Source organism: Dipodomys merriami, unplaced genomic scaffold, assembly GCF_024711535.1.
Source record: "Dipodomys merriami isolate MVZ:Mamm:240054 unplaced genomic scaffold, mDipMer1.0.p SCAF_8, whole genome shotgun sequence".
Taxonomy (NCBI): Eukaryota; Metazoa; Chordata; class Mammalia; order Rodentia; family Heteromyidae; genus Dipodomys; species Dipodomys merriami.
Genome location: NW_027206401.1, coordinates 39,872,418 through 39,892,880, shown reverse-complemented (window position 1 = coordinate 39,892,880; position 20,463 = coordinate 39,872,418). Strand labels below are relative to the sequence as shown.

General features: G+C 35.9%; 1 protein-coding gene across 3 annotated transcripts in view; it reads right to left on the bottom strand.

Moving 5' to 3' along the window:
- Fbxl4 (F-box and leucine rich repeat protein 4) overlaps positions 1–20,463 on the bottom strand; it is a 70,737-nt gene that overhangs the window by 8,673 nt on the left and 41,601 nt on the right. For 2 of the 3 annotated variants that reach the window (XM_070011070.1, XM_070011069.1), the window contains exon 7: positions 3,798–3,869. The exons of the other annotated variant lie outside the window; for it this stretch is intronic. In XM_070011070.1, the coding sequence (XP_069867171.1) occupies positions 3,798–3,869 (72 nt within the window). The remainder of the gene's footprint in view (positions 1–3,797; positions 3,870–20,463) is intronic. 3 annotated transcript variants of the gene reach the window in all.

Genomic DNA, 20,463 nt, shown 5'->3' with positions numbered 1-20,463 from the left:
TATTTATCAGCGACAAAGGAGAAAAAAAAACAAGAACAAAATAACAAAAACATCTTGCTTCTGTTTCTTGGAATTCATCTAGATAAATATCACTTTATGTATCATATGCACATAGCTATTGAGCCTTCTGAGCCTCTCTCTTTTGTGTTGTATGTAAATTTATCTGCTTTGAGGAAGGTAAAGAGCAAGCACAGAAATGGAGAGACAAAATGTGGAAAAATGCAGCAGTGATACTCACTAGACACTATGTTGAAAATGAACTGTACAACTTTTGGAGTGGCTTGGAGGGAAAAACTGGGAGAAAGCAAGGGAAGGGGTGACACTGTTTAAAAAGAAATAAACTCATTACCTGACTTAGGTAACTATAACTCCTCTGTACATCACCTTTACAGTAACAATGAATAAAAAATAATAAAATAAATAATTCCTATGAACCAGTTAAACCATAAAAAAGAAAAGATTTATTGAAATGAAATCCAGGAAATGGAAACTATGGGTATTTTTGTTAGTGTTTATTTGTTTTTGGTGTTTTTGTTTTGTTTGTTTATATGTTTTTTGGAGTATAAGGAGGAAGCACAGAAATAGAGGGACAAAGGGTAACAAATGCAGCAACAGTACTCACTGGACACTATGTTGAAAGTAAACTATACAATTTGTGGGTGGGATGAGGGGGAAAAACTGGAAAAACTGGGAAGGGGTGACATTAAAAGGAAATGAACTCTTCGTTTGACTTATATATAATTGTCACCCTTTGTTTTTAGAATTTAATCCAAAAGAAGTCTGGTCTTCAGTCTCTCACAAACAGTTGAGGATTATGTGCTATTCATTTCTATCATTTTGATTTTGCTATCATTTTGATGTGACTCTTTGATAGGATATAGTTTTTCCTATTTTATCAATGATTAATATATTTAGGTAGATACGTAATATATCTCTGATAAATCTATATGCTTTGGTAGTCTCTAAAACTGTGTGGAAATGCTGTGACAGTGCTAATTAGAATTGTCTGGGATTGAGTGAGGCATGTACAGACTGAATACACACCACAAAAATAATTTTGCTTTTACTATTTTAATCACTGTCAGTATTGGAGGTGTCCAATTAAGGACATCTCCTAATTAAGGATTAAACATTTCTCTTCTTGGCTTTGTGTGCTTTAATAATGTTTAATGTTTAATAATGGTTATTTCAAGAGGTTCATTTGGTTTTTTTCTATTAGGTATGAGAGTTGTCACCAGAAGTCAAAAGAACAGAAAATAGCAAGTATTTACAACTACTTTTTCCCTTTGTTTATTTGCTTATTCAATTTTCAACAAATATTTATGCACCTACTATGTACCAGAACCATACAGATAAAACAACAGCAAATCAAAAAGCAGACAATTTGTTTACATTGTTGGAAAGATGCGGAGTAAATCAATGAGCAAACATAACCCAGAAAGCAGCAATCAGTGTGAAAATCTTAAAGGGGTTACACAGGAATGTCAGGAGTGGTCAGATAGATGGTAGTTGCTGGGATCTCCAGGAATGAGCTTGGTGCTCTAAAGAAACAGCAATGAATCCACTCTGGCAAGGGTGGTGAGGGAGAGGACAGGCTATGGGGGCAGAGTTATACAGGCACCTGGAACCAGTTTTTAAAAAATGGAACTGAAGTTTTAATTCCACATAACAGGGACGGCAACAGAAGGTTTTAAACAAAGGTGTGATATAATATGATTTACACCAAAAAAAAAAACAAAAACCTGTCTGGTTTCTGTTCAGAGGATGGCTAAAGGTAGGTGGGAACATCACTAACTATAGATCTGATTGGTGCAGCCAGTCAATTAGTGTCATAAAAACTTAAGAGCTAGGGGCATGATGGTTCAAGTGATAGAGTGCCTCGCTAGAGTCCAAATCCCAGTTTAAATCTATTTATCTAAAAACTATCTATCTATCTATCTATCTATCTATCTATCTGAGAGAGAGAGAGAGAGAGAAAGAGAGAGAGCAAGAAAGAGAGGGGAAGAAAGGAAACAGAGAAGAGAGAGGAGAGAGAATATTAAAATTTTTGAAACTCATGATTGCAGTTATGCTGAATTTGTACCAGGACAATCTTGGTGGTATTCTTGCCCAATATACTATACTATATGAATTAACTGCAAGAATTTCTGTGGTTTTTTTTTATGTTTTAGTTTTGGCAGACCTGGGGTTTGAACTCAGGGCCTCAGACTTGTTAGGCTAGCACTACACCATATAAGCTATTAATCTAGCCCTTCTTTTTGCTAGTTACTTTTGATTGAACATGGAATCTAAGAAACTTTTCTGCCGGATCTGGCTTTACATTATAATCCTTCAAATCTCAGTTTCCTAAGTAGCTAGGATTATGGATGTGAGCCGAGAGTTTTTTTTTGTTGAGAACTTTTCACAATATTATTAAACACATCAAGCCTAAACATATTCAGAGCTGGGAAAATAAAAATCAAACCACATAATTTTTACTGTAGTGATGGTGACCTGTCTTTCTTTTATTAATAACTCATTCTTAATTATAGAAGTTATATAGAACTTTTTCCCTTAAAAAGAATACATTAGATACATTTCTTACTTATTATCTTATTTAAAAAAATGACAACTGTCTCTGTGTAACTATACTCAAGAAGTTAAGTGACTTGATTAGGATCAAATAATTAGCAGGAAACCTAAGAAAACATAAACAAGGTCTTATAATTCTCTAGTTAACTTTTAAATACTTGAAGAAGCACTACATAATACAAATCATATATGGAATTAAAATTTTTCTGGTTACATTTTAAATAGTAAAAAGAAATAAGATGAATTATCAATCTTTTTTTGTTGATAACACTACAATTGACACATTGTAAGTTTTAAAATTATTGCAATGTTTTGCATATTTTTTTTTTCCAGTCATGGTGCCTGAACTCTGGGCCTGAGCACTGTCCCTCAGCTCTTCAGCTCAAGGCTAGCGCTCTACCACTGGAGCCAAGCACCACTTCCAGCTTTTTCTGTTTATGTGGTGCTGAGGAATCGAACCCAGGGCCTCATGCATGCAAGGCAAGCACTCTACCACTGAGCCACCTTCTTTTGTACTAAGCATTCAAAATTACATCTCAATTTGTGTTAGAATTATTTCAAGGGCTCAGCTGCCACAGGTGGTTATCAACTACTAGACTGGATAGCACCATCTGAGAAGCTAATTATGAAGTTAATGTACTTCAGGAGGTTCCTTGATTCTTTCTTTTAGACTATCAAAGGGATCATTTAATTGTTTTTTCTTTCCCCTTCCTGGGACTGAATGGTTAGCAATACAGAACTCAATTCAATAAAAGTAATTTTATTGTAAATTTTGCTTGAGCACTTTGCTTTCAGACTACAAAGTCTGTCATATGAGTAAGTGCTAGATAATAGGAAATATGCCTCAAAAAGCATTACAACCTCTAGAAAGGGTCCTCAAGGGAAGATGGTATATCTTCTATCTTCTGCTATAGCTTGACTGAACCATGAGGCAAAATATGTGACTGACATTCTTTAAGAAAATTTAAGCGTGGTAAATGGCTTGTCTGAGATAACATCTGGCTGGGGCAGAACTGAACCCTTTTCATTACATTTTACTTTCCTTGTTCTCATAGATAAAGGCTCACTCTCCAACTTAAGAAAAAAAGTTTAAATGTGGGAGACAATATTGTTAACCATAAATCTAAGAATGAGTAGATGTGGATCATAATGGGTCAGCACAAAATTCACTCAGGGGAAGCAAACAGAACAAGCAAGCTGAGTGTAAAGGACTTTCAGATACTAACCATTACACAGCTGCCCAAACTGAGGTGCTGCAGCTCCGAGCAGAAGTTCAAAATGCTGAGCAGTGCTGTTTGCTGCCATCAGGGACCACATCACAGGCGGATAAGGAAGGTGAATGAAAGTGAAGCAAAGAGAGGAGGTCAATTAGACATTAAAGGCTGTCACTGCTTTTTCTGAAATATAGCTCAAAACCGAGGCTACAGATTCCACAAATGCCACTTAATGAGTCCCCAAGTGCCCACCATTGATTGGCTTGGAGTCAAGATAATCATTACTAGTTTCCATGTAGCTTGTCATTTTGTATATGGTTTTGCATACAGTGAATATACCTTTATTCCTATAGGATCTCTCTGTTTATTTCTCAGAGGTAAAATTTGAAGGTCTAGTTAAGAAGACAAGTTAACCTACCCTTCCTCAAAAAAGAAACAAAAATGGAAAGAAAGAAAGAAACAAAGAAAGAAAAGAAGAGAAAATAGGAGAAAGAGAAACCAAGACCTACAGGGATTAGTGACACTCCTGAAGAACAGTGACAGCTCTAGCATTCACTGATCAGCTGCAACCTGATGGAACTGCCAATAGAGTCACCCCAAATCAGATCTGAGCTTGTGACTTTAATGTCAAAGGATTCTCTTTGCTGACAAGGATACCAATAGTCATTGAGCACCTGTCAGTAGCAACATGCTGGCTGAAATATACATAACATGCATTTTCTACTCATGTTCCTGCCATTTAAACCTGTCTACCCAATGCAATGAGAACGGTCTCACCACTAAAGAAACCCAAAGGCATAGTGCATTACAAAGTCAAGACAACTATTTTTATTTAGATACTGGGGATCGAACCCAGGATGTTGCACTTGCTAGGCCAAGTGCTTTGCCACTGAGCTACATCCCAGCCCGCAACTAGTTTTTAAATAAGTATTTTTTTATAAGTCCTCATTTTATTTGGTTACACAACTGACACAAAAAACTGTAAAAGATAAAACAATGTAAAATACTATATTTCCAGGTTTTTCTTTGATCAAGCTGAAACTATCCACTCACATGCAAAACGTCTATCTGAACATGTGAAATAAATCCTGCTTAACAAAATTTAGCTATTATGAAACCTCTGTTAAATCTTCCAAGTATTCAGAAATTGAAAAGTAACAGTTGAAAGAGGGGTGAGCGAGCAGTATGCCAATGACAATACAAAACATCTGGCCAAATCTGAGATAAGATTCTCACTGGGAATATAAAGTAATGAAGTATTTCACATAAAATAAGGTTATTTAAAGCAAAAATAAAATAACTGTTACAATGGGCCCTAAAGGATACTACTAGACTTCAGTTCATTTCTCCACTGAGCACTTCTTTAAATTTAAGGGAAAAAGCCCCATGATTTTATTGATTGTATATTTAAATTTTAACATCATATAACATGTATAAGACAATGTAACTCTCAAAAAGTGAACATCACAAGGATATATAAGTCTAGTGAATTTTGAGATTCTCCATAATAATATGTAGCTATATTACTAATAGCAGCATAGTACTGGGTTTATTTTTATTAATGTATCAGATCTTCATAAAACCACTTCCTAATACTTTCCTATAAGCAAGATCTAAGACATACTAGAGAATTTTTAAACAGCACCCACCACGTTCTTGTAAGAAATCCTAAATGAAATTGGCTGTAGTTTGGTGATAGACTGCCTACCATGAGCAAGGACCCTGGTTCCCAGCACTGGAAAAAATACGCTCTCTCACACACTTAAATAATTTATATAAATTGCCTGGTAAGTTATTTGAAATTATTTATTGAGGCATCCCAACTATAAGGGTAAGTACAGGATCCAATATGATATTCATATGGCTAACACCAGATGTTAATGGCAGGCCACTTCCAGTATTAGTTAATTTTGATAGTGTTATGTATCAGCCTCAGTGGGCTCCAGGGTTTGGAGATGCTTGGCCAAAATATTATTCTGACTGTTTATGTACAGGTGTCTTTGGACAGTATTAACATTTAAATCAGGAAATGGATTAAAGTACATTTCTCTCGATAATGTGTCCTACTCTCATCCAACTCAACAGATCAACTAAAGGCTGATCCTTCACCAAGTAAGACAGAATTCCTGCCTGATGGTTTTCAAATTGGAAATAGGCTTTTCTCTTACTGAACATCAGCTCCTCCTAGGTCTCTAGCTTGCTGTCTCAATCCTGCAGACTTTGAGACTTGTCAGCCTCATTCCACATGAGCCACTTTTTATAATACATCTTAATAAGATGTCTTCCATTAGCTTTGTTTCTCTAGAGAACCATAACTACCTCAGCTATAAAAAGGTTATATTCCCTGTCTTGGCTACTCCCCTTCCTATTTTCACTTGGAGAAAGGCAGCTGCCATGTCATGAGGACACTAAACCACCCTATGGAGACTCATGTAGAGAAAAAGAGAGGCCTCTGGCCAAGATCTCAAAAACAGCTCTGCCAATAGCCATATATGAGTAAGTATGGAAGAGGATCTTCCAGAAATAGTCCTGCTTTGAGATACTGGAACTCCAACCTTCTTAGAGGCCTTTTTGGTCTCCTTAGAGCTAAAACACCCATCTAAAATAATCAAGATTCATGAATTACAGAAACTGTGAGATACTAAATGTAGTTTGTTTTAAATCACTACATTTTAGAGTAATTGATATAAAACAAGAGATAAATGATACACTCACTAGTATATATAGTTAGTGCTACATAGGCATTAAGTAAATGAAGAGCATTCATTTGAAAAGCCTATTAAGTACAGACATTTGTAATATACACACACATACACACACACACAAGCTTATGGCAGTGCCTGGCACTTACAACCTTTACACACTTGAATATACTCTTCAAATTTCTTTTCTAATTTAGCTATTCACTCTTTCTGTTTAACTTAGAATTTATCCCATAAATTGACACAAAATTCCAAGGAATTTAATTCATTTTCTAGCTTTTAATAAGTTTTTATTAACTACTTGTTTTGTTGGTTAGTCTACTTATGTTCAATTGTTGCTAGTTGTTTTTTAAAAATATGATTTCTTTCACTTCCTTGAACATACACCACCTGATCCCACACGCTTTATTCATCCCTGTCTAAGGGTCTTACAGACCTTTTCCAGATCACTCTGCTCAGGCCCTGGGGATACTGCAGAAGCAGTAGAAGGCTTACCTTAGTTCTGATCATGAGGCACAACCAAGATCAGCCAAGTCACTATGTCCTTAGTGGTTTATCTACCTAGGCCAAATCCCTCCTTTCTCTAATGAGTTTCATTCAAACCCCTGGAATGACCTAGACAGCCATACAATACTAACAATTAACTCAAACTGTTTATCCATTCCTAGGTTCTCTTGATGTAGTTTGAGATGAATTCATTGATAAGTCAGTATTTCTAATTGAAAAGAAGACCGAAATATTTCTTGTAAAGAATACCATTATTAGCTTTCCTGGACTGTACTTCAGAGGAAGCTTTTCTGTTCTTATTGTCTTTCTTAAAGATTGTAACTTTCAAGGCACAGGACTAACTGCATGTCTTCCTCACTCATGTTTGAACTAAAGGTCTAATCAGTTGCATCTAAAAAACAATGAAGTAATAATAGGTGTATTCTTTCTCTAGGAGAATTTTTAGTTAAAAAAATACTTTTTTCATACCTAAATACATTTACACTGGAAAGTATTTAGAATAAGTTAGTCTTTACATTAAATTGAGAATTAGATAAATAATAGTCAAGAGAATTATATTTTTTATTCCTATCTTAAAAAAGAACAAAAGAATATTCATGATAAATGACATTACTCATCTTTGCTGACTAAGAGATGAGAGATAAAATGAATGGATGTGATGGATAATGGAAGAGATGCTATGAGAGGTGTAACAGAATCAAAGGTAAATAAAAGGAGTGATGGGTAGTACTGAAATGAACAATTATAACTTACAATTGTTTCATGGCTTTTTCAAGTAAAGCTTATTGGTTAAAATCCAGAGACCACCAGAATATCCAGTTTAAGAGAATTATATTAAGTGAAGTAAGCCAAGCCCAAAGAAACATAGGTCCCATGGTTTCCCTTATTTGCAATATCTAGTATATGTATGAGTCAAGCAGAAAAGGTCAGATAAGGTGATGTTAGGAAAATGAACCCTTAGATATGTATTTTAACGTTTTTTTCCTTTCATGCAATTGTTTCTAACGCATTTATAAGATTATTTCTTTGTTGCTTTGTATGTCCCTCCCCCACAGTATAACCCCTGCTTTCCCTATATTTGATGTCGGTATAATTTGTGGAGGAGATGGGGAAAAACAAGTCGTTTAAGGATACAGGTGGACCTGTTGCAACAATGAGAAGTACAAGTTGTCATGTCGAAAACGAACTTTACAACTTTGGTGGGGGGGGGGGGGGAGGCTGGGAAGGGATGTGAAGGGTAAACAAAGGAGGAGGCTGCAATGCTTGATAAGAAATGTACTCATTATCTTGCCCATGTAATTGTAACCCCTCTGTACAGTATGTTCACAAAAAAATACAAATAAAAATTAAAAAAAATAATAAGTTCAATTAACTTACAGCAAAACCTGGAAAAAAAAAAAGAGAATACCCATATATACACCTATGATATCAGTTGCTATTCCTCTAAACCCAGTTAACCCATTTCCTCTGTGGGGGCTTGAATTTTGGGCCTGGGCTCTGTCCCTCAGCTTTTCAGCTCAAGGCTAGCGCTCTACCACTTGAGCCACAGTGCCACTTCTGATTTTCAGATAGTTAATTGGAGCTTAAGAGTCTCAATACTTGATAGGAAATGGATTCATTACCTTGCTCATGTGACTGTAACCCCTCTGTACAGCATCTTTACAATAAAAAATATATACTTAAAAAAAGAGTCTTATGGATTTTCCTGCCCTGGTTGGCTTTCAACCATGATCCTCAGATCTCAGCCTCCTGAGTAGCTAGGATTACAGGCCTGAGCCACTGGCACCCAGCTTTAAAATATTTTTGAATATTTATTCTCTATGCAGTTATTGATCACAATTAAGGCACTGCTAATGATACCAAAGTAAATATAAGAAACAATGAAGAAACAAGGTATTCCTTTCCAGGTATAAAACAGCCTGATTTTAGCCGGGCGCCGGTGGCTCACGCCTGTAATCCTAGCTACTCAGGAGGCTGAGATCTGAGGATCGCGGTTCAAAGCCAGCCCGGGCAGGAGAGACTGTGAGACTCCTATCTCCAATAAACCACCAGAAAACCGGAAGTGGCGCTGTAGCTCAAGTGGTAGAGCGCTCGCCTTGAGCTAAAGAGCTGAGGGACAGCGTCCAGGCCCAGAGTTCAAGCCCCACGACCGACAAAAAAAAAAAAAAAAAAAAAAAAAAAAACAGCCTGATTTTGTTGAGGCCACAGGCTCAATAGATCAGAGCAGGAGTTGGGACAAACGATGACTCATAAGCCAAATCTAGTGTACTATCTATTTTTTTGCTTTTTGAGACTTCAATTTATTTTTAACATTTTAACATGGATTATTATTATTATCCTTAAGTAGTTGTACAAAGACATTCCCATTCTACAAAACAGTATATGAATATAAGGTTGTCTGACAACATTGTCACCCATTATTCCTAACCCATCCCTTCTCTCACTCTTTTTAAAAGTTGAGATTAGGTGATTATACAATCACCTAAATTTCACATATTTCATAGTATTATGGAATAGTGACACTTAGTTAAAGTCACAAGCACATTTTAACCTTCACAAGGCAAATTGTCATTATCATGGTCTATAAAGTTTGTGAATTTTATGAGATTTAACAATATAAATTATTTCTTCCACATCGGGTGATGTTTACATTTCTTTCCTTTTGCTTAGTGTAAGCTGTTCCCTCTTTCCCTATCATTCCTCCCTTCCCATCGCTGTCTTTGGGTTGCTTAGCTCTTTTTCTTCTATGTCCAATGCAGCTGATGGGACCCTCTGTTGTATGTTTTCCCATTTACCACTTTTTCTGTATCCTCCTCTTGGCTTCCCTCCATTGCATGCTTATATATTCCATATATATGGTCAAGAACAGGGAGTCATTTAGTAATGATATAACAAAATGAGTGGCTGTCCTTTGTTTCTCTAGTCCTGTTTACTTTGTCATATCTTCTTGGATTTTTGGCTTTAGCATCCACCTATCAGGGAGACCATGTGCCGTTTGTCTCTTTGTTCTTGGCTTACCTCGCTCAAAATGATTTGCTCTAGTTCCATCCATTTCCTGGCAAATGCCATTATTTTGTCCTTTCTAATGGCTGCATAATATTCCATTGTATATAGGTACCACAGTTTTTTGATCCACTCATCAGTAGTGGGGCATCTGGGTTGTTTCCAGATCTTGGCTATTGTGAACAGTGCTGCAATGAACATGGAGGTGCATGTGCCCTTCTACACTGGTTCCTGTTGTTCAGAGCAGATGCCTAGGAGTGGTATGGCTGGGTCATAGGAGAGGTCTATATTTAGCTTTCTGAGGTACCTCCAGACTGCTTTCCAAAGTGGTTGTATTAGTATACATTCCCAACAGCAATGCAGTAGGGTTCCTCTTTCTCTGCATCCCGTCTAGCATGTGTCATTGGCTGAATTTAGGATGTGGACCATTCTGGCTTGGTTAAGCTGGTATCTCAGTGTTGTTTTTATTTGCATTTCCTTTACAGCCAGGGATGATGAACATTTCCTCATGTGTTTCTTTACCATTTCTATTTCTTCTTCTGAGAAGTCTCTTTTAGCTTCCTTGCCCATTTCATGATTGGTTTGTTAGATTTGTGAGGGGTTAGTTTCTTGAGTTCCCTGTATATAATGGATATTAGGCCCTTATCTGATACATTGCTGGTTAATATTTTTCCCCAATTAGTTGGCTTTTTTTTCTAGTTTGGTTGCTATTTCTTTATCTGTGAAGAAACTTTTTTTTCCCCCAGGGCTGAGGACCGAACCCAGGGCCTTGCATGCCAGGCAGGTGCCCTACCCCTGGTGTAAACCCCCAGCCCCCTGTGCAGAAACTTTTTATTTTAAGGTAGTCCCATTTTTCGAGTCTCTCCCCAATTTGTTGTGACCCTGGGACTCTGTTTAGGAAGTCCCTGTCTGTGCCTATAAGTTCAAGTGTCTCTCCTATGCTGTCCTGCAGTTGTACTATTTTTACAAAGACAATTTTATTAGAATGTATTCAAATATTGTCTATAGCTGATTTTGAACTTCAACAATAGAAATGAGTTTCTATGACAGAAACCAACAACGTTTAGAGTATTTACTCTCTGGCTATTCACAGAAAATGTTTGCAGATCCCTACTTAAGCAAAGAAAACAATTCACTATAATGAGCACTTGTAACACATGTATAACACAAATATATGAATTAAACTGTATTAAGTGTACAATGAAAAATTCACTCCAAAATTGAAATTAAAACTTCATAAACCTCTTGTTTTAGACTTTTTTAGGTCCCCAAGTCTAAAAATTCTACTGCATAGTTCTGTGAAATTTATTCAGTTGGAAGAGTAGTACATAATTTAGTCAATATCTTTTGTAATGTAAGGCAGCACATTTTCAAATGAGTTTGTAATTTTCAAATAAAAACCAGTCTTACCCCCACTCCCACAAGAAATGTACTCATTACCTTACTCATGTAACTGTTACCCCTCTATACAGCATCTTTACAATAAAATAAAATAAAATAAAATAAAATAAAATAAAAACACAAAAAAGTTGTACTCAATTATTTTAGGAAGAACTAAGGAATGACAGGATACACGACAATTTCTTCAACTATACTCCAGTTTCAAAATACATGCTAGGTGTATGCTGCCATCTGGAATAACGGAGAATTATTTTATGTTCCACTTAAAATCTACCTACTAACACTTTCAGCAGCTTCAACCCCAATGGATAACTATTTGTAAAAAACCATCCAATGTTCCATCCTCCCCATGGGTAAGGAGGAAGACAGGGCTTTTAGCCAGTACCATACACATAACTAAATGTTTAACTGTCAATCACATGATACTCAGCCATACTCAGGTAATGAGATACCAAAACAATTGAAGGAGTAAATGGCAATATAACAGCTTGTGAATAGGGAGAAAAGCAAAAGACAAGCTAAGTGTGAGTGATTTTGCAATTAGGAAAAAACAAAAACAAAAACAACTGCAGAAGCATATATTTCAATGGTTATAAAAAGGAAGAAGACTGTTTCAAGCTCTGTTCATAGTGGCCTTTTTTAAAAAAGTAATTTTCTCATAATGTCCTTATTGATGCTGCCAAATACTCAGATGCTATAATGACTACTTCTAAATTTCAACCTTGTAACAGTGTGATGGACAAGAAATGTGAAAGTTTCGGGTAAACAGGTAAGAAACATCATTAGTTACTACTAATATTTTTTCTTGTTACGAAGAATAGGCAAAAAGGTATGAATTCAAATGTCCCCTGAAAGTATTTTAAAGAAATGCTACCCATAAACCTCAAAATTTCCCATCCAGTAGACGTCTAAAGTCCTAAGCATAAACACTAATTGATATTTAGTATACTCACATATAACTACTGAATAGTCCAGAGTTTTGCTTTAACAGTTATTTGTGTATATTTTATAATATACTAATATCATGTATAATCAATGTACATGGTACACTTTGCTTTCTTAAAATACATTTATAGTTGTTATACCTAGTTTATAATTTGTTTTGATCACTGTTAAAATTTTTAGTTATCTCGAATAAGGAGTGAAACTTGTAATTATATTCTCAATACAAATGGTTGGGATCCCAGGTTAGTATTCTCTAATCTAGAGCATGATTTCTTGAAAGGATATTGACACAGGGACCTGTAACAAGTTTATATATTATAGTCAATCTAAAATATGACCAGTGGTATCATGTGAGCACAAACAAATGTAATTTCACTGATCACAATATATTTCAAACATGAGAGAGCACTATCTCCAAGTAATAATTTTATAAAAGTATATTCACTAAGTGAAAATTCATGAATTTAAGTAAAAATATCTCCAAAGAAATCCTACAAATTGTCATTCAACTATTGGAATTTAAAATATACCCATACATATGAAATATTTCTTCTCTCATAATTTATATGCCCTGGTATTATAATTTCAATAAATATGTAGAAGAAACAGCATAAAAGCTGACAATTTGGAGAACTATTTAAAGTACATAAACTAATCATATGTAGAATAATCATCATTCAAGAATATTTAAGTGATTATTTTACAAAGATATGCTATGAACCATCTATTGCAAAGTGTACATATATAATACTGTACAGATTATGCACTGGTGCCAAATCACAACTTGAAAATATTGTTGCTTACAAATTAAAATTTAAGACTCACATTGAGTTGGAAAATTTAGGATTCTAACTTTTGTCTAAAATGACACAAGTAAAGCTTTTTTAAACATGTCTTTGAGGGGAAAGTAGTAGTTAACTATCTAAAGTTAACTATAGATGTTTTATAAGTACACTACACCACAGACCCAGACTGTTAATTCTAAAGTACCAATTTCAATATAAAGTTCAGATACAAATTCCAATAATGCATAAGTGTAATGAAACAAAATCTAAGACTTCAATTTACACCCTTGCCTTGCCCTGCAGTCTCATTTCAGAACAGATTTATTTCATGGTTACATCTCTCCTACAATAATAGAGTTGACTGCATCTCTCCTCACAGATGACTAGACTGATCAATTTCTTTAACAAGCCATATGGATGGTAGCATGGATTTGTAGTCAAAGAGACACTGGCAGTTTACACACCAGCTGGACTTGTCAGTAACCTTATTGAATGTACAAAGGAAGAATGCTTCTATCAGAGGGGTAAGGGCTAAGCTGTCATAGAAGCATGCAAGAGAAGTCTGAGACATACGCTGTTTGACACAGTCCATCTAAATGATGTCCAGCTCAGAAAGTGTTCTGGTCTGATTTCTTCCCAAAGCACTTCTTGCCTCTCTGGTAAGATGATGGTATCAACCTGTTTTGTGTTGACACTTTTAAGCATTTCAGTCACATAACTGATTCTCAGTGCTCTCATTTATGTTCACCCAATTCTTGTAATTATAATTTGGCTGCCCTAGGACGTGGCAACAGTGAGAGGATAAGTTACTTTGCTATCTCTAATGTACAGCATCCTTCCCATGTGGATATCTTAAGCCTAATTCACACATCAACGTTATGACTGCAGTTGGTAATGAGTCTACCTCCTGAGAGTGACAACTTTGCTGACAAGTCAGGTCCTGTGACCCTGATGGAACCACGAACTACTCACTGAGGTCACACTCACCCACTGCCACCAAAAGCCAAGGATTTCCTATGGAACTCCTACAAGGCCAATCAGGACAGAGTAGCAAAGAAACATATACCAAAAACTGTAAGAAAGTTTATTTGATCATATGTTGGTACATTCAACTTGGTTGGTTATTCATCTTATGTCTAAGAATAAATTCATTACAACATATGTCTATCTTATATGTTCCCTAGCTGTTTTAATCTTTTAAAAATAAACTAAAATAATAAAATGACTGCTAATGACAGACTGAATTAGACAAAGGAGGTGACTACAGTCAGTTCTTCCCATTTTGTTTCTCCTCTTGGTCTTAATAATCAGCATTGGCTGTTATGAAAGAAGCCATTCCCTTTCATTTGGTCTTACAGTCTCAGTTCATTACTTACATTGGCTCTATTAAAGCACAGGCCACCACTGTAACTGCACAAAATGTGATTTTTTTTTTTTTTACATCAAATAAGAAAGCAGTAAGGAGACCACCAACCTGAATCTCAGAAAACAAATTCATGGCATGAAATTAAAAGACAGTTTCTATCTTTTGCTGGAAAATCTAGGTACTCTCATCAATAGACAGGGCTGTGTGAATGTTTGCTTACTTATGCATTCTGGAATAAAACAAAAACAGGAGTTCTGCTCTCCAACAACAATGAAGATCCCCTGCTTTTGTCATGTGCTAGCTCATGAAGATTAAGGTAAGGGGGGACTTGAAACTGTCGTCACAGCCTCTTAGGACAAGTAAACACAGTTGCTGAACCATACTTGTGGATTACTGTCATATACTAGGCCCCCACAATACCTATAATCAGTTTTTTCACTTCTTCAGATTCTTTCAATTTATGCTCTATCATTCTTGAAGTGAGGCAATCAAAACTGGATGCAGGTGTTCCATTTGTAACTCCAACTTTTAAAAAACACTCTTGGTTTTCTTGTCTGCTGCTAAGCAACAGAATGACATTCTCACTGAGATGCTTGTCACGCCCCACTCTCCCTACTCCAGACATTTTCCCCCCCCAAACAAAGGTAAACAAGAATCAAACTTCTAAGACTAACCCAGACTGTTCTGGTAAATACAGAGGACTTAATCTTTTTTTGGGGGGGGGAGGGGGTCTGGTTGTGGGGTCTGAACTCTGGGCCTGGGCGCTGTCCCTCAGCTCTTCAGCTCAAGGCTAGCGCTCTACCACTTGAGCCACACCACTTCCGGCTTTTTTCTTTTTGCTTATGTGGTGCTGAGGAATCGAACCCAGGGCCTCATGCATGCAAGGCAAGTGCTCTACCACTGAGCCACCTTCCCAGCCCAGAGGGCTTAATCTTAAAAGGCACTTCTTCCATGCTTTGTTAAAAAGCAATTCTTGTGCCCTCCTTTAAAAGCTGTTTCAGTGTGCTAGGGCAGCCAGGTAGGGATGAGGAAATTTAGGCCCATGGGCCATATTAAGCCAGAAAAACCATAATGGGACAGACTTGTAATATTTCCAGACAGCTGTCCATACTTGACTGCCTGTATTCATAATTGTATATACTATGCAAATAATGTTATCAATATTCAAATGGCCATTGGCAGAAAAGTTTCCCCACCTCTGTAACAGAAACTTATTTACTTTCTCACCTGGGAGACAAGAAGTGTGAGATCAGGTGTAGTAGAGTTGTTTCTTCTAAGATCTTTCTTTTGGGTTTGCAGATGCCATTTTTCATGGGTGCCTTCACTTTGTGTGCCCTGTGTTTGTCTGTGTCCTAATCTCTCCTGACACAGACACCAGCCATATTGGATTACAACTCACCCTGAGGACCTCATTTAACCTTAATTACATCTTTAAAGATCCTGTCTCCCAGTGCAGTCACATTCTGAGGCACAGCAGGTTAGTACTACAACATAGGAATTTTAGGGAGTTACAATTCAGCCCATTAGACACTAGTTAAGAATAGATTGCAGATATTTGTCTATTTAGGGGTAATTTATGTTCCTAAGTAAAGGGTCATTATGTTTCCAACTTATTTTCAAATGGTTCAGAAAAACAATTATGCTTATAGTGGGGAAATCTGGGTAAAAGCATATGGGAAATGATCTCTCCCTTTGTCTCTGGTTTTCTTTTCTTTTAGATGAAGTCAACTTTTTTGAAAGTCTGAAATTGTTTCTAAATAAGGTTTTTTTCTTTTTAAGATTTTCAGAGTTCAATGAATTACCTTAAATAGATGAAATGAAAGCCTTCTTTCATGAAAATATATCATCCTAATGGTTCAAGAAATGTTTGCAATCAATTTTTATCATAATAAGAATGTTAAGAATAAATAATGACCAGAGAGATGGAATCAAAGTTTGTAATTATTTCCCTCTACAAAGTAAAAGAAATCACAACTTTTTTCATATCTCTTTGAAATTTCCATCTTTTCCTAGTTAGTCACCGGAAAGGACCCACAAAAATCAGTTAAAACAACTAAAACAAAGGAACACAATAAGCAGAGTCTAAATCTCAGCTCAAGGGCTTCCCAGCACAGGACATCTTCTAACTAAGCACAGATCCGAGGTGCTTCTGGTCCGGCATGCACTTGGAGCTTAAGTACCAGTTCACTCTCTGTCTTATTAATGTAGAAGTATCTTTTGTTCCTTATTAGGCATACATTTACTACTTTGCAACTGCAGGAATTAAAAACTCATGCCACTAATTCCGTCAAAAGTTTAGGTTTATTTCTGGGTTCTCTATCCTATTGCACATTGTGTGGTGTGTGTGGTGTGGTGTGTGTGTGTGTGTGTGTGTGTGTGTGTGTGTGTGTGTGTGTGTGTGTGTGTGTGTGTGTGTGTGTGTGTGTGTGTGTGTGTGTGTGTGTGTGTGTGTGTGTGTGTGTGTGTGTGTGTGTGTGTGTCTATCCTATTGCACATTGTGTGGTGTGTGTGTGTGGTGTTTGTGCACGTGCATACTAGTACCTTTTTTTTTATATTTATTTATTTTTAACCATAGCTCTGTAGTATAACTTGTGATAGGGTACTATGGCATTTCCAGGATTGCTTTTTTTTTTTTTTTTTTTGCTCAGGATCTCTTTGACTATTCAGTCTTTTGTGCTTCCATATGAATTTTGGGATTATATTTTACTAGTTCTGTGAAGAACAATATTATACTTCTAATGAGGACTGCAGTAGCTTGCTTTTGTTAATATGGCAGTTTCACAATATTAATTCTGTCAATCCATGAAGGTTGGATGCATTTCCTTCTACTGGCTTCTTCAATTTTTTTTTCAGTGTGTTACAATTTTCATTATAGAGGTGTTTTTTTAATGTTTTTTTTCATCTTAAGTTTATTCCTATTTTATTTTTTGGTGGGAACTATTATATACGAATAATTTACCTGAATTCTTTCTCACTGAATTTGTCAGGGGTCTTGTTACTAACATTCCAGAGTCCTGCTTATTATTAGAACTAACCAAACAAATCCTTCTACCAAATGAGAACAGCCATAGACCACCCTTTAGGCTGTATTTTATACTGGATAATAATGTGCAGTACATTAGTTACAATGTTGTATTTCCTTACCAATTGCAAATTAGAAAATGAATAATAGCAAGAGAATTCACTGTATTAGACAGAGGCAGCCAAACTACTACAATATCATTTTTTTCTATGATCTTAAAAATTTTACAATTTTAATTACATCACCATAGCCAGTCTAAATAGGGCTCTGTGCCCACTTGACAAATTATTACTCTTTTGGCACCTTAATTTCAACATTTATAAAATAAGAATGTTATCTATTCTCACTGGACTGGTTAAAGAATTAAATAATAATGCAAAATGTTGAGTTTCAGTAAGTTTGAAGCTTAAGTCTAAAATTTAGGTCTCTAAAATCCTCTACAGAATTAAAAAAAAATTATTTGGTGATACTGGGTATGAACTTGGAGCTCACATGCAAATGTTTTACCACTTGGGCCATTCTTCCAGCCCTTCAAAGTCCTCTAAATCATTTTTCATTATGCACACAGACTTAACTCTTACAAAATTAAATAAGATGTCTCATGTTCATTAATATAAATTGAAAATAGGTTTATGAAAGTAACACTATTATATATATATAGATATATTTGACCTCTTGGGTTTATATTCCATAATATTCTAGAGTCAATATTTTGTAACACTAATTTTTGTTTTAGATTTTTGTAGAAGGTAGGAAAATGTGTAAGCCAGACATGGTGGGCTGACCATATTTGCCCCAGCTATTAAGGAGGTAGAGATCAGGAGGATCATATGTACAAGCAAAAACTTAACAAAAATGCTATAGTCCAGACTGACCTAGACAGAAAATGCAAGATGCCATTTGAAGAAATAACTAAGACAAAAAAGATTGAAAGTGTGGCTCAAATGGTATAGCATTTACTTAACAAGAGAAAGACCTGAGGTCAACTCTAGTTGAAAGAAAGAAAAAGAAAGATACAGAAAGCAAGAGAGAAAGAGTGAGCGAGAGAAAGAAAGAGGAAGGAAGGAAGAAGGAAGCTAGCTAGAAAGTAAACAGGGAAGGAAGAAAGAAAAGACAAAAGACAAATGAGTAAAAGTAGTTTTGGGAGCTGGGCACAGTGATATACACCTGCATATACACCAGTGATGTACACCAGCTACTCAGGAAGCTGAAGTCAGAGGATTAGTGGAGCTCAGTTTGAAGCCAATCTTTTATTTATTTATTTATTTATTTATTTTATTTATTTTTTGGGTCCGGTTGTGAGGCCTGAACTCTAGGCCTGGACACTGTCCCTCAGCTCTTCAGCTCAAGGCTAGCGCTCTACCACTTGAGCCACAGTGCCACTTCCGGCTTTTTTCTTTTTGCTTATGTGGTGCTGAAGAATTGAACCCAGGGCCTCAGGAATGCAAGGCAAGTGCTCTACCACTGAGCCACCTTCCCAGCCCATGAAGCCAATCTTTTAACATAACAACAATAAAGATAAAAGTGGCACTAGTAATTTAAAAGCAAACAATACATCCCAGAAAGTTCAATTTCATTCATTGTTTTTCTTCTTACACTTCCTTAGAGAAAGTGGAGACATTTAAAATCAGCTGGGGCTACTTTTGTGGGAGATTTAGAGAGAGGCCAATTGTCTAAATCTTGTTTTCTCATTGTCCAATTGCTCCTACTACTAACATCATTAAGTGTAAGATTTAAAGCTTGTGCATAAGGGACAGAAGAAGGAGGTGAATAAATGCTTGAGTGACAAGGGAGTTGTTCACACACTGACAGGAAAACCAGGGCAGTCGCTTCTTCTTGGTTTCAAAGAAGCCAGATAATTGTCGCTAATTGTTTTTTCCTGTGAGTTTCTTTGTGCCCACTGGAGCCTGGGATGATTATCCAAGAAGGAAAATACAGAAATGAGTGCAAGTTTAGGGAGAACACCTAACAAACACAGTGGGAAGCATTACAAGTAAACCCTGCCTGGTTAAGTTTTTCTCAATTTCAAATTTTCCATTTGTATCACTTAATTTTATTTTTAAATTTTATTGTACATCAACTATAGATAAATGAAAAACAATACTATAAACTTTTCACCACAACTAATATTAGAAACATTGTTTATCACTTCTATGGCATTCTAGCAGATGGCTTATATATTTAATAGAAAGTAACATAGGACACCACTTAAATTTCATCTAATTTATTCACACATTGACTTTACAGCAACTGAAGAAAATTATCTACACTTTGGTAAAAATGTATACATTTCCACTCTTGAGACATAATATCTCCTCAATCTTGATAAATCATACTTTAAAAACTATAGTGATACACCATAAGTCTCTTGAGGCAAATTAATGAAAATGCAGACTAATGACTAGCTGACAATTCCATCATGTTAATATGTAACATTTCAAAAGTATCTTATTGGACACATTTTCACAAATCATCACAAATGCAATATGCCTTACTAGTTTAGATTTGAGAATGGAGAGTCCTAAAAGAAAAAGATTTTATATCCCCACAAATAGTGACTCATTTGATCACAGAACAATAAAAAATAAGATGATAATCTTTTTTTTTTTTTGCAGCAAAAGCATTGGTTATTTTAAAATTTGAAAATTGTTTTGGTTGGTTATTTGTAAATAATTCACATCAAAAGTTTGCAACCTATGGGTAGGATCAGGAACGTAGAACTGGGGGAATGAAGTTTTTTGGTTTTTTTGTTATTTTATTTTATTTTATTTTATTTGAGAACATACTGTACAGAGGGGTTACAATTACATTGGCAGGATAATGCATACATTTCTTACCAAGCATTGCAGCCTCCTCCTTTGTTTACCCTTCACCTCCCTTCCCAGCCTCCCCCCTCCCCCCCATCCAATCATACCCCCCTCCCCCCCCCCCCACACCGACATTGTAA